The 13,458-nt window shown below is 40.4% G+C and overlaps 1 protein-coding gene across 1 annotated transcript in view; it reads left to right on the top strand.

The window, feature by feature from the left end:
• Positions 1 to 2,899, top strand: part of TIPARP (TCDD-inducible poly(ADP-ribose) polymerase) — a 30,951-nt gene extending 28,052 nt beyond the window's left edge. Inside the window, exon 5 of the mRNA XM_006867944.1 lies at positions 792 to 2,899. Within this exon, the coding sequence (XP_006868006.1) occupies positions 792 to 1,239 (448 nt within the window). The 3' untranslated portion in view covers positions 1,240 to 2,899. The remainder of the gene's footprint in view (positions 1 to 791) is intronic.
• The last annotated feature ends 10,559 nt before the right edge of the window (positions 2,900 to 13,458 follow it).

Here is a 13,458-nt window from a genome sequence, read left to right as displayed (position 1 = left end):
CGGGCTGCGAACCTTAAGGTCAGCGGTTCGAAACTACCAGCTGCTCCGCGAGAGAAAGATGAGGCCTTCTACTCCCGTAAAGATTTACACCCTCGGAAACCCTATACAGGGTCGCTATGGGTCGGAACCGACTCAATGGCACATAACAACAACAACAATGACAAATACATAACATGATAGTAAAAACTTGTTAGTGCCATCGAGTCGATCCTAACCCATTTCGACCCTGTATAGGGTTTCCAAGGAGCAGCTGGTGAGCTTGAACCGCTGATCTTGCAGTTCAGACGACTTTGCAGTCTGACACATTAGCCCACAGCGCCACACCAGGGCTCCAGTAAACACTTGCATAGGAATGAATATACATCAACTCTGTTGTAATTCTCACAACAGGTCTATGCCATCTTTACTTTATAGAGAAATTTGGTAATTTGCTACAGGTCACACAGCTCCTAGATATGGAATTTAAACACAGGCAGTCTAGCATCAGAGGCCTTGTTCTTGGTTCGTAACCGCTTTATGCCGTCTCCCAAGTCAGCACATTAGTGTGATGCAGAAGGTGTCTGTGCATGTTGGAAGAATGTCAGAATTAAGAGATACTCAAATCAATGAAGTTAGACAAGACAGAGATCTTAAGGAAAGGAAGATAAAAGATCTAGATATGAAATGTAAGAGAAAGCAAAAATTTAAGCTTTGACTGTGGTCTTTGATGGCATTTTGCCTCAATGTTTATGTCTACAACTGTTAAATTGATCTATACGTCTCTCAAATTCCGTATCTCCTCTTTGCATTAGGAAAAAAGAATATATGAACAGGAAAATGTTTGGCCGTGACAGAATAATAAACGAGAGACATTTATTTCATGGAACATCCCAAGATGTGGTAGATGGAATCTGTAAGCACAACTTTGATCCTCGAGTCTGTGGAAAGCATGCTACCATGTTTGGACAAGGCAGTTATTTTGCAAAGAAGGCAAGCTACTCTCATAACTTTTCTAAGAAGTCCTCCAAAGGAGTTCATTTCATGTTTCTGGCCAAAGTACTGACTGGCAGATACACAATGGGCAGTCACGGCATGAGAAGGCCCCCTCCACTCAGCCCTGGCAGTGTCACCAGCGACCTGTATGACTCCTGTGTGGATAATTTCTTTGAGCCTCAGATTTTTGTCATTTTTAATGATGACCAGAGTTACCCTTATTTTGTTATTCAATATGAAGAAGTCAGTAACACTGTTTCCATTTGAAAAATCTTGGTACTGCTAAATTATTTGATATGAACTCAATCCAGCATTTGTAGCAGGTTTTGGATGGGTGGGGATGGGTGGGGAACAGCATTGGACATTAATAGGGCACTTTTCAGACCCATTTTTTAAGTGCTAGAAAGTGAATGATTTTTTTTGTTTTGTTTTGTTTTTAAGAAAACACAAGTTTTTAAATGTCCACTTATCCTTTACTTACTGTCATTAGTGTACTCAGTGTGGAAAAGACTACAGATTACATACTGTTTCCATTCACACTTGTACATATAGTCAGCAATGTTAATAGAGATTTTTTTTTTTTTTTTTCTTAAGACACTGAACATCATCCTAACTAGAAAATGTGGCTTGGGCCTGGTAGAAGGTAGGTGAGGTGAAATGGAGGTTCTGAGCAAAGTGAGCATTACATTTATTTACAATGATAAAACTGACTGGAACTGGTACTACCATGCATATTCCCTATCCAAAGCATTACTGCTATGGTGTAGGATGAGTTCATGAAACTCTGGTGGGTAGAAAGAAATTTTCTATCAGTAAGACTGAAATGTATCACATAGGAAGGCATTACTGACATTAACTGTCTAACACAGTTTGCCTGAGAACCCAGAGTTCTGTTTAGGGTACTAAAGAAAAAAAAACTGAAAAGTTTTCCTCACCAGCGAAATTTTTCATTTACTAGTTTTGAGAGACAATTCCCATGTTGTTAAACATGAGCCTTGAAAAGCTCAGTCTCTTCCATTATCATCCATCCCCATTTGAAGGAGTTAGACAGCTAATTTAAGCCAGTTTTGAGGTTTTAAAAGTATTACTTTCTTTTGGGGTTCCAGGTCTGGCCCCTGATAAAAGGTTTTAAAGACAGGAAGTACATCTACAATAGAATTGACACCGTTTATTACTGTGCTTTGTACAAAGTAGACTCTCAAAAGTATTTGTTGACTTGGAGTTACTGTTAAGGGTGATAATCCCACCCCTAGGCCTGCTTTGCCAGATGCTGCTAGGTTCCATGGCTGCCTCTGTATCTTACACTACTTACATAATAGAAACACAAACTTGAGAATTGTGCCACTGGCCCAGCTGGAACACCGTTAGGTGAATATGCTGATGGCTCAGTTCAGAGAAGTAGCAGCTAGGTATACTTCGCTTTTAGCAAAGCAAATACTTGGGCTTATAAAAGTGGAGGTGGTTATTCAAAACAGTTTACCACAGAATTCCTTCAGATATCAAGCTCTCCTAGTATGTTGGCAATTTTTTCATATACACATAACTTTCCAGGAATTTCTATGTTGTTTAAAGCAAGATATATCTATACTGGTGTCTCAGTGAATCAGTCTGTTTAAGCACTTATCAGGGCTTCCACACAGTTATTTATTTTGCCCTAGTTGATCCTGTTGTTTGCTGCCTTTGGCATGAAACGGCCAACTATGGCTGTTATATGAGTCAGTTGTTCTTTCATTTGATTATAACCTTGTAAAACCAGTGTCCCCAATCTTTTTCAAAGTTAAGACACCTTACCGTTGCTTATTTGATTTTATGAAACGTGTTCCTTTTTTCTCCCTAAAGGAAAAAAAAAAAAAAAAAAAGCTTTATGACATATTTATTTTTTTAATAAAATTAAGCAAAAATAAAAGTTCTGGTAATTCGTTAAAAACTTCTTGCTGTTCTGGTTCCATTTGAAACAGCTGAATTCAGCACATAGTTGGTGATCTGTAAATGTTGATTAAAATGGTTGATTGTGTGATTGAATGTCTTGAATCAACAGACCTAACCAGAACATGCTCTGGAAATAAGCATTATTTAGCAGTTGACTGCAAACCACAAAAGAAGAGTGAGTATTTTACTTTCCATTGGGGAACAAGTTTTATATGAGCTCACTGCTACAGAGAGAAAAATATGAGCAAGTGGCTCCCTTCCACAGGTGCTTACGGAAATATAAAAAGAATGTAAAATTGTGCCAGCTTGCAAGTGTCTTAACTTTCCCCAATTTAAAATCATCTGATTGGTCATTGGGAGCAGCTCTGACAGTACTTACCCCTCAATGTAATATTTTTAAATCCCTATATATTGTATGTTTTAAATAAGAATTACAGAGTCAGACTAAATATTGTAATGGCGTTATGGATTTAAAACATATTGAAATTCTTTCTGTTTACCAACACAGCTGTAATTTACACAAATTCAGATTGCGGGAGTTTACTTTTAATTTTAACTATGGTTATGATTCCAGGGAAAGAAACTCTGCAGACTCGTGAAAGATTCCAGTATCCTATAATCCTCTACTTAGGAAGGTTTTTTTTTTTGTTGTTTTTTTTTTCCCCTTAAATGTGTATAATGTTTATAAATACTGGGTCCCTTGTAATTATAAGTTCTAAAACCGAACTGTGTCTTTTGCACCAAACCCATTTGTTTGAGTAAATGATTATTTAGTTATGAAAAATAATCATTAGAGCCTAAAATGCTAATCTTGAAAAAGAATGTATTCAACACCTAAACAGTACTATACTGTTTAAATCAGAGGTGGGGTTTTGTTTATTGTTTGGTTTGGTACTTTTCTCCCTTCATTTAAGGAAGGTAAAGTGACCACAGAATATTTCTAGTTATTCTTAATTGTTGTTGTTAAGTACTGTCTAGTTGGTCCCTACTCATAGTGACCCGGTATAGGGTTTCCAAGGAATGCCTGGGTGAGTTCAAGCCACCAACCTTGCAGTTCAGAACAACTTTGTGGTCCAGAGCATTAACCTGCAGTGCCAATTGGGACCTGATTAATGATTTTTTTTTCTTGTATTATAACCATACTATGGACTCATGGTCTTAGACTCCTCAGAACCCCTGTACAGGGTTGCTATAAATTGAAACCGAGTCAACGGCACTTAACAACAACAAAACCATACTATAAGCTCTAATGTAGCACTGTTGGATAAACACTAGACTGCTAACTTCAAGGTCAGCAGTTCAAACCCACCAACTGCTCTTGGAAACCCTATACAGAGTCACTATGAGTCAGAACCAACTTGATGGCACACAACAATTACCATACTATCATCTTGGACAAACCACTTAACCTTTAAGACAATTAGGGTTTTTTTTACTAAATGAACATCTTTTGGAAAGACTATACATGATGAGAATGTTCCAATTTGGAAACCCTACAATGAAAACTTTGTAATGTGCTGAACAAACAACTGACAGTGTTTACAAACTAAAAAACCAGATACATTTTTCTTAGAAATTAACAGTGCTGAATTCTTAGAATAGGCCCATCTGTTTTATTGATTGTAAGTCCTGGTATGTGTTGTTTTGATTGTGTGGATCATGACAAGCTATGGACAACACTGGAGAATAAGTATTCCATAACCTTAATTGTTTTCATGAAGAACCTGTACATAGACCTAGAGGCAGTTGTTCGAACAGAACAAAGGAACGGCATATGGTTTAAAATTAGGAAAAGTGTGCACCAGAGTTATATTCTTTCACCATACTTAGTCTGTATATAGAGCAAATAATTCAAGAAGCTGCATTATATGAAGAAAAATGTGGTATCAGGATAGGGAGGGGTAAGGCTCATTAACAACTTGCGATATGTAGAGGATACAACCTTGCTTGTTGAAAACAAAGAGGACTTAAAATACTTAACTGATGAAGATCAAAGACCACAGCCTTTGAAGTGCTGAAGATCAAAGATGTCAGTATGAGGACTAAGGTGCACCTGACCCAAGCCATGGTATTTTTTAATAACCTCATATGCATGTGAAAGTTGGACTGTGAATAAGGAAGACTAGAAGAATTAATAACCATTTAGTTATGGTGTTGGAGAATATTAAAAGTACCATGGACTGCCAAAAGAACAAACCAGTCTGTGTTGGAAGAAGTATAGCCAGAATGCTTCTTGGAAGCCAGGATGGTCAGACTTCATCTCTCATACTTTGGACATATTATCAGGAGAAAGGATATCATGTTTAGTGGTAAAGTGGAGGATCGGAGAAAAAGAGGAAGACCCCTCCCCAGTGATATAAATAGGCATAGTGGCAGCAGCCATGGGCTCAGGCATAGCAAAGATTGTGAGGTTGGCTCAGCACCAGGCATTGTTTCGTTCTGTTGTGCATAGGGTTGCTAAGAGTTGGTACTGACTTGATGACACCTAACAACAACACTGTGTTGTTTGGAGTCCTGGTCTGTAGGACTAGAACTGGAGAGAGAACCACAAGGCTGGTGGTTAAAACCCACCAGCTGCTCTCTTCAGAAACCCTATACAGGGTCACTGAGTCAGAACTGACTTGACAGCACATAACAAGAACAACGTGTTGTTTAATGTCCACAATACATTCTGTGAAGTAGGACATGTGATTTGGATGTTGAGTGAACACCACATTATGGGAGCCTGCTTCTGGGTCTTACTGTTGCTGCTGCTGCTTCCTGCAGGAGCTGCTGTAGAACAGCCTAGCCAGGTCCCTGCTGCCCCCACCACCACTGAATAAAGCAGAGAGCCTGCACCCAATTCCATGTCCTAGGCCTCATCTTTCTGTATCCCACCTGTGGTCCAGTGCTGCAAGAGTCTGGGTTTAGGGTCTTAACAAGTGCCATCGACTTGGTTCCGACTCATAGCAACCCTGTATAGCGTTTCCAAGGAGTGACTGGTGGGGTTGAACCAACCTAGCGGCTCAAACTGACCTTGCAGTCTAGTCCATTATCCTGCAGTGCCACACCAGGATTTCTTAAAACCACTAGGGAAAATAAAAAAAGAGCTGTTTTCCCTTTAAAAACAAAAAATCCTTATGGGACTAAGAACATGTATGTGGTCAGATGTTGTCCAAATGGACATTAAGCAACCAGGACTCATTTAAGGCAAGTTGAACTCAATCTAGTCTGATCTCAGAAGCTAAGATGCATCGGGCCTGGTTAGTACTTGGATGGGAGACTATCTGGAAATACCGGGAGCTGTAGGCTTTTAGAGTCCTAGTGTGACCCTGTAGGATAAGATTGGACTTTTAACCACAAGCTTGGTAGTTCAAACCCACCAGCTGCTCCTGGAAAACTCAATACAAGGTCACTATGAGTTGGAACTGCCTAGTAGTCACTTAGCCACAATGAAACAAAAGCAAGCACTGCTTTATTCATTTGTTTTAACTTCTTTAGCTTGCTAACCTTAGTTACTTAAGCTACCATCACAGGTTAAACAAAAAAAACAACTGTGGAAAGGCTTCAGGAGTGCTGCTAGTGTAGTAGATGATGAGCTGGGCTGCTAACTGAAAGGTCAGCAGGAGAAAGATGAGGCTTTGGAAACAAACACCATGCAGGTTGCTATGAGTTAGAACCAACTCAAGCACATAATCAACATCAGCCACCACCCTGGAAAGGTTTCAGCATTACTAGTGGGTTTGCTGCCTTGCTTAACTCACTCCTCAACACATCTTTTGGGAGACAGGCTCCTGTCTACAAAATCAACCAAAGTTACTCCCATAGTCTATTGTAACACATTTTGACCATATAGGACAGAGTAGACTGCTTCATATAGGGTATCAAAAGCTATCACATATCTTTTTCCCACAGAGAGGATGGTGGATTTGAACTGTCAACCTTTTGGTTAGCCCAATTTTGAACCCACTGTACCTCCATTAATTCTTGTGAAATTTTAATCTTAACATGAATAAAAATGTTTACAGTAGAAGTGTTTCACTTCTAAATGAATACTTGCTAAATTCTTCAAACTAGAACAGATACCTAACCATTGTAAGGATGTCAGAATTTTATGAATCCATGGGATAGTACTTAATTTAAGTAACTCAGCTCTGGTAGCATAGTGGTTACGAATCGGGCTGTGAACTGCAAAGTCAGCAGTTCGAAACTACCAGCAGTTCCGCGGGAGAAAGATGAAGCGTTCTGTTCCCGTAAAGATTTACAGCCTCGGAAACCCTGTGCAGGGTCGCTATGAGTCAGAACCGACTCCATGGTACTCAACAACAACAACTCAATGATTAATAAAATAGAGAATGACGAAAAACAACTGAATTTACTGATCATGTCAAGCAAACTTATTTTTCATCACAACCCTATCTATTTGCTATGTGGGTTATATTTAGTTTATATAGAATATTTGGTGCTCAAATGGATGAATAGATTGCCTTACAGTAACTCCCATTTGCTGCTGGAGTTCCATAGCCAACCAGTTGGGAAACTGCAGCTAGATTTATATCTTTATTCAAGCTTAATATACTTCTATAGCTTGGTGTATCTCTTAAATTGCATCCAATCTTAGAATAGCCGTAATCAAATCAGATAGCTTAAGAAGCTCAGCCTAGTGTTCAAGAGCCTCTAACTCAACACATAGCAAGTCTTTGGTACCAAATTGTCATTTTGTATTTCTCATGTTTGACACATTAAAGCTGCATTTTGCAATATTTCACACTACATTACGGACTGTATTTAACAGATCTAAGTGGCAAGAGTACACTTATTTAAACAGATGCTCCTCAGCTACACGATAATGTGCTACTCTTCAATACTAAAACGGAATTTTTGCACAAGCATCAATTTGAAGTGTATTTGGAACAGCCGTGATAGATTTTGGGCATTAATCCACACTTTTGTAAGGCCTTCCTAAATTGATGAAGGTTATACACTTTATAGTATCTTGCTCAAGGGCTTAATAATTTCTAAACTGGGTGCAGTTAACTGTTCCTTTTAAGGGTGGTGGTGGTAAGTGCCATAGAGTTGATTCTGATGCATAATGACTCGATAGGTTTCCCAAGGAGCAGCTGGTAGGTTACTAGTCCAGTGCTTATCTGAGAGCACCATACCAGGACTTAGTTTTTATAACTGGCATTGCTCTCAATAAGGTAATTGAATCAAATGTCCAGAAGCTTTAGTTCCAACCAATAAAACAATGATTTTTCATTGCAAAAGTTTCCCCTGCAACCACATTTATGGCTAAATTCTTCAAACACAAGCTTGCAGCCTTATTTAAATTGTAGGCACAAGGCAGTGCTAGACAGGACTCAAGAAGGTTTTGTGAATCATTACTCAATTTTGTGGTAAGTTCCCATCATTTGTTAGAAAAATGGCTTAGTTGAAATGTTGGTGTGCTGTAAGCACTGGACTGCTAACCACAGGTTAGTGTTTCAAACCCACCAGCAACTCCTCAGAAACCTGATACAGGGTCACTAAGTTGGAACCTACTCGACGGAATTTAGCAACAACAACAATGGCTTAGTCACAAGTTCTTCACACAAGTCTTAGTGTGGACTCATTGATAAACTCAACACAAAGCAATTCACACAGTGAGTGCCTTGGTCCATAGTCTATAAGAGAGTTCCAAAATGATTGCGGAAAAATGAAGCTGAAAGATAATGGAGACTTCTGGCAAGATGGCAAACTAGACAGATGCACTACACTGGCCCTCTAAAGATACAAGAACCCAAAGGAAACAGGTGCGTGAAAATTCTGGAACCGTAACTTCAGGGGAAAGTTTAGAAAAGTGGATTGAGTGCTTCCTAGGAGAAGCTGAGCAGGAATGGCAAGAGAAGGAAACTGGTAAACAACAGGCCACACCTGGCGCAGTCATCTTGGACTTTTGTGAGCAGTTTTGGCAACAGAATGTGGCCTAGCAGAGCAGATTCTCACAGGTGACTGGAAGGTTCCATTCCTTCCTTTTTCCCATGTTCCCCTGGTAACTAGAGGTGTGACCAGATCCCACCCTGGTGACTAGAGGTGTGACCAGATGCTACCCCAAGTACAGACCCTGCTTTCTAGGAGTTTGCAGCCACGTGGTTGGGAGTCACACCAGTGGCTCAAGACAGATTCAGACAAGGGCGTAGAATGAGGGAGATACCATTGCTGAAGTCAGATGGATCCTTGCTGAAAGCAGAGAATACCAGAAAGATGTTCACCTGTGCTTTACTGACTATGCAAAGGCTTTTGACTGTGTGGATCATGACAAGTTATGGACAACATTGTGAAGAATGAGTGTTCCAGAACACTTACACTTATTTGTGCTCATGAGGAATTTGGGTGTAGATCAAGAAACAAGATGCAGTTGTTTGAACAGAACAAGGGGACACTGAATGGTTTAAAATTAGGAAAGGTGTGTAACAGGGTTGTTCTCTTTCACCATGCTTATTCAATCTGTATGCTGAACAAAGAATCCAAGAAGCTGGATTATATGAAGAACATGGCATCAGGCTTGGAGGAAGACTCATTAAAAACCTATGATATGGAGATGATACAACCTTGGTTGTTGAAAGCAAAGAGGACTTAAATTACTTACAGAGGAAGATCAAAGATCACAACCTTTGGTGTGGGTTGCACCTTAATGTAAAGAAAGCAAAATTCCTCACAAATAGATCAATGAATAACATCATGATAAACGGAGAAAAGTGTGAAGTTATCAAAAGACTTCACTTTGCTTGGATCCACTACCAACACTTAGAAAGTAGCAGTCAAGAAACCAAAGGACATAAGACCTCTTTCAAGTGTTCAAGAGCAAAGATGTCAGTTTTAAGACTAAGGTGCGCTTGACCTAAGCCATGGTATTTTCAATAGCTTCATATGCATGTGAAAGTTGGACAGTGAATAAGGAAGACCGTAGTACAATTGATGCATTTGAGTTATGGTGTTTGAAAAGAATATTAAAAGTACCATGGACTGCTATAAGAACAAAAATCTTTACTGTAAGATGTATAGCCAGAATGCTCCTTAGAAGCCAGAATGACAAGACTTCATGTCTCATACTTTGGACACATTATTAGGATGAGCCAGTCCCTGGAGAAGGACATCATGCTAGTTAAAGTGGAGGGTCAGTGAAAAAGACCCTAATGAGATGGATTGATACAATGGCAGCAGTAATGGGCACAAGCTTATTAAAGACTGTGAGGATGGCACAGGATCAGGCAGTATTTCATTCTGTTGTAACTGACGCAATGGCACCTAACAACAACAACAACAAACTATAAGAAAATAAATTTATTTAAAGACACTTGTAGTATTTTTATGATAGCAACACTGGATAAGACAGCTCCTGTCCCCAAATGTCATGCCCTAATTCCCGGGATTTGTGTATATGTTACCTTCTTCAGCAAAAGGGACTTTGCAAGTGTGATGAAATTATGGATCTTGATATGGAAAGCTTATCTGAATTATCTGGGTGTGTCTTTATAAGAATGAGGTCAAAGGACCAGAGGAAATTGGAATATTCTAGGCTACTAACTTTGAAGAGCTCTGGTAGCGTAGTTGTTACGAATCGGGCTGAGAACCGTAAGGTCAGCAGTTCAAAACTACCAGCTGTTCTGTGGGAGAAAGATGAGGCTTTCTGTCCCATAAAGATTTACAGCCTTGGAAACCCTGTGTGGGGTCGCTATGAGTGGGAACCAACTCCACGGCACATAACAACAACTTTGAAGAGAAGTTCTGGTGTGGTGCTGTTAGGATGAGATGTAAACCACAAGGTTGGCAGTTCAAACCCACCAGCTGCTCTGTGGGAGAAAGATGCTTTCTGCTTCCATAAAGATTTACAACCTCAGAATCCCTATACAGGGTTGCTCTGAGTTGGAACCAACTCAACGGCACCTAACAACAAGAGTTTTGAAGATGGAGGATAGGATCACACACCAAAGAATGCAGACAGAAAATAGAAAAGGCAAGGAAACAAAGTCTCCTTTAGAGTGTACAGAGGAAAATGGTCCTGCTACCAACTTTACCTTAAGGAAGCTCTGGTAGCGTAGTGGTTACGACTCGGGCGGCGAACCTTAAGGTCCGCAGCTGCTCTGCGGGAGAAAGATGAGGTTTTCTACTCCTGTAAAGATTTACACCCCCGGAAACCCTGTACAGGGTCGCTATGGGTCGGAACCGACTCGATGGCACTTAACAACAACAACCAACTTTACCTTAGTTCTGAAGTTCTGACCTCCAGTACTGTTAAGATAATAAAATTGTATTATTTTAAGCCACTTAGTTTGTGGTAATTTTGTTAAAACAGCAATAGGAAACTAATACAAATAGTAAAAATAATAGTAATTATATTGGAGAATCATGAGAAAGTTGCTCTAATGAGAATCAGTAATTAGAAAGTGCATTACAAATCTGGACAACTCCCAATGCTTATAGAAAACTTTAAAGGTTATGAGAAATCCCAAGACAGTAGACTGCCAGTAGCTTACCAAGAGTTGTATACATGCATGCCAAGACAAACCTCACTTAAAACATGGGTCTTCTAAGAGATATTTGGAATCCCTGTTGTTAAGGGCCATCCAATTGTTCCAACTTATAGTGATCCTATATAGGGTTTCCAAGAAGCAGCTGGTGGGTTTGAGCTGCCGACCTTGTGATTTGCAGTCCAGTGCTGATCCTACAGTATCACATCAGGAGTCCCTGCATGGTACAGAAAGGAGTCCTGGTAGCACATCATTTAAAGCACTTGGCTGCTAACTGAAAGGTCAACTATTTGAACCCACCAGTTGCTAATTGGGAGACGCCTGCTTCCATAAAGATTGACAGCTTTGGAAACCCTAGGTGGGGACGCAGTTCTACTCTGCTCTATAGGGTCATAGGGTTACTAGGAGTAGAAATCGACTTAGATTTGAGGGGGGTGGTGTAAATGGTTAATACTCTAATCTGCTCATTGAAAGGCTGGGGTTCAAGCACCCAGAGACATTACAGAAGAAAGGTCTTATGATTTACTTACTTCCCCCAAATCAGCCACTGAGTATCCTGTGATGCACAGTGTATCACCATGAGTCAGAATCTCTTCAACAGCAACTGCTTTTGCTTTTTTAAAAAGGGGTTTTAAATACTGAATAAAGACAAACACCATAGTTAGAATAGCCAGTTCTTTAGATCTAATAGGAGACATGAGGAGAAGGCAAATTGCTTTACAGAATAGATGGAAAAGATTGTGGGACAAAGACTTAAATTTAGCTTTTTACGTCTGGCCCTTTGTTTTTAATGGAGTCCTGGTGTGGTGCTGCAGGTAATGCACTGGACTCCAAGGTCAGATTGAACTGCAAGGTCAGCAGTTCAAATCCACTAGCTGCTCCTCGGAAACCCTATATAGGGTCGCTATTAGTCGAAACTGACTTGACATCACTTAACAACAAAAACAAATACTGTTAATGGGACTCCTGGTGTGGCTTCAGGAACAGGACTGGATTGCGAACCACAAGGCCAGCAGTTCAAACCCACCAGCTGCTCTTTGGAAATCCTATATAGGGTTGCTAGGAGTCGGAACTAAGTCAACAGCACTTAACAGCGACATCTGGTTCTGAAAATATCTGAGTAGTCAAGGTACATTTTGCTATTATAAAACAGCCAGGCCATACTGATTATCGAGTGCCACTGAGTCAGTTCTAACTCATGCAACCCTGTATAGGGTTTCCAAGGAGCAGCTGGTGGGTTTGAACTGCTGACCTTGTGATTAGCAATCCAGTGCTTACCCTACAACGCCACATCAGGATTCTAGGCCATACTTAAACATATACAAATGAATTTGTTGTGTTGTTAAGTGCTGTTGAGTTGGTTCTGACTCATAGTGACCCCGTATAGGGTTTCCAAGGAACAACTGGTGGGTTTGAAATGCCAACATTGATTCTGCAGTAGCACACCAGGAGTCCATAAATGAATTGTTGTTACGTGACATCAAGTCAATTCTGACCCATAGTGACCTGTATAGGGTTTCCAAGGAGCAGCTGGTGAGCTTAAACTGCCCTTGTGGTTCAAACTGACTTTGCACACCAGTGCATTAACCCACAGCACCACACCTGGACTCCATAAATGAATTGAAAGGGCCCAATTCATTTCCTTGACAAGTGTCAGGAAGGGAGGAGGCATGACAACGTCTCCATGGGCTTTGGAAATATATAAAAGTCCACTTTGCATGGGCTTCTTGTGTGCTATCAAGCCAGTTCCAACCCATAGCGATCCTGTAAAGGGTTTCCGAGGCTGTAAATCTTTTGCAGGAGCAGAAAGCTTCATCTTTCCCCCACAGAGCAGATGGTAAACTCCCAATAGCGGACCACGTGGTTCGCAGGCCAGTGCTAACCATACAGAATCACAGCACTCCCAGCATTAATATGCCATTTGTTCTTGTTGTTAAGTGCCATCGAGTTGGTACCGACCCATAGCAACCTTATGCACAGCAGAATGAAACACTGCCCGTTCCTGGGCCAACCTCACTACTGTTGCCACACTTGAATCCATCAATGCTGCAGCCTGTCCAATCCATCT

Source organism: Chrysochloris asiatica, unplaced genomic scaffold (genome assembly GCF_000296735.1).
Source record: "Chrysochloris asiatica unplaced genomic scaffold, ChrAsi1.0 scaffold00113, whole genome shotgun sequence".
NCBI classification, from domain to species: domain Eukaryota; kingdom Metazoa; phylum Chordata; class Mammalia; order Afrosoricida; family Chrysochloridae; genus Chrysochloris; species Chrysochloris asiatica.
This window is presented reverse-complemented; position numbering and strand designations above follow the sequence as displayed.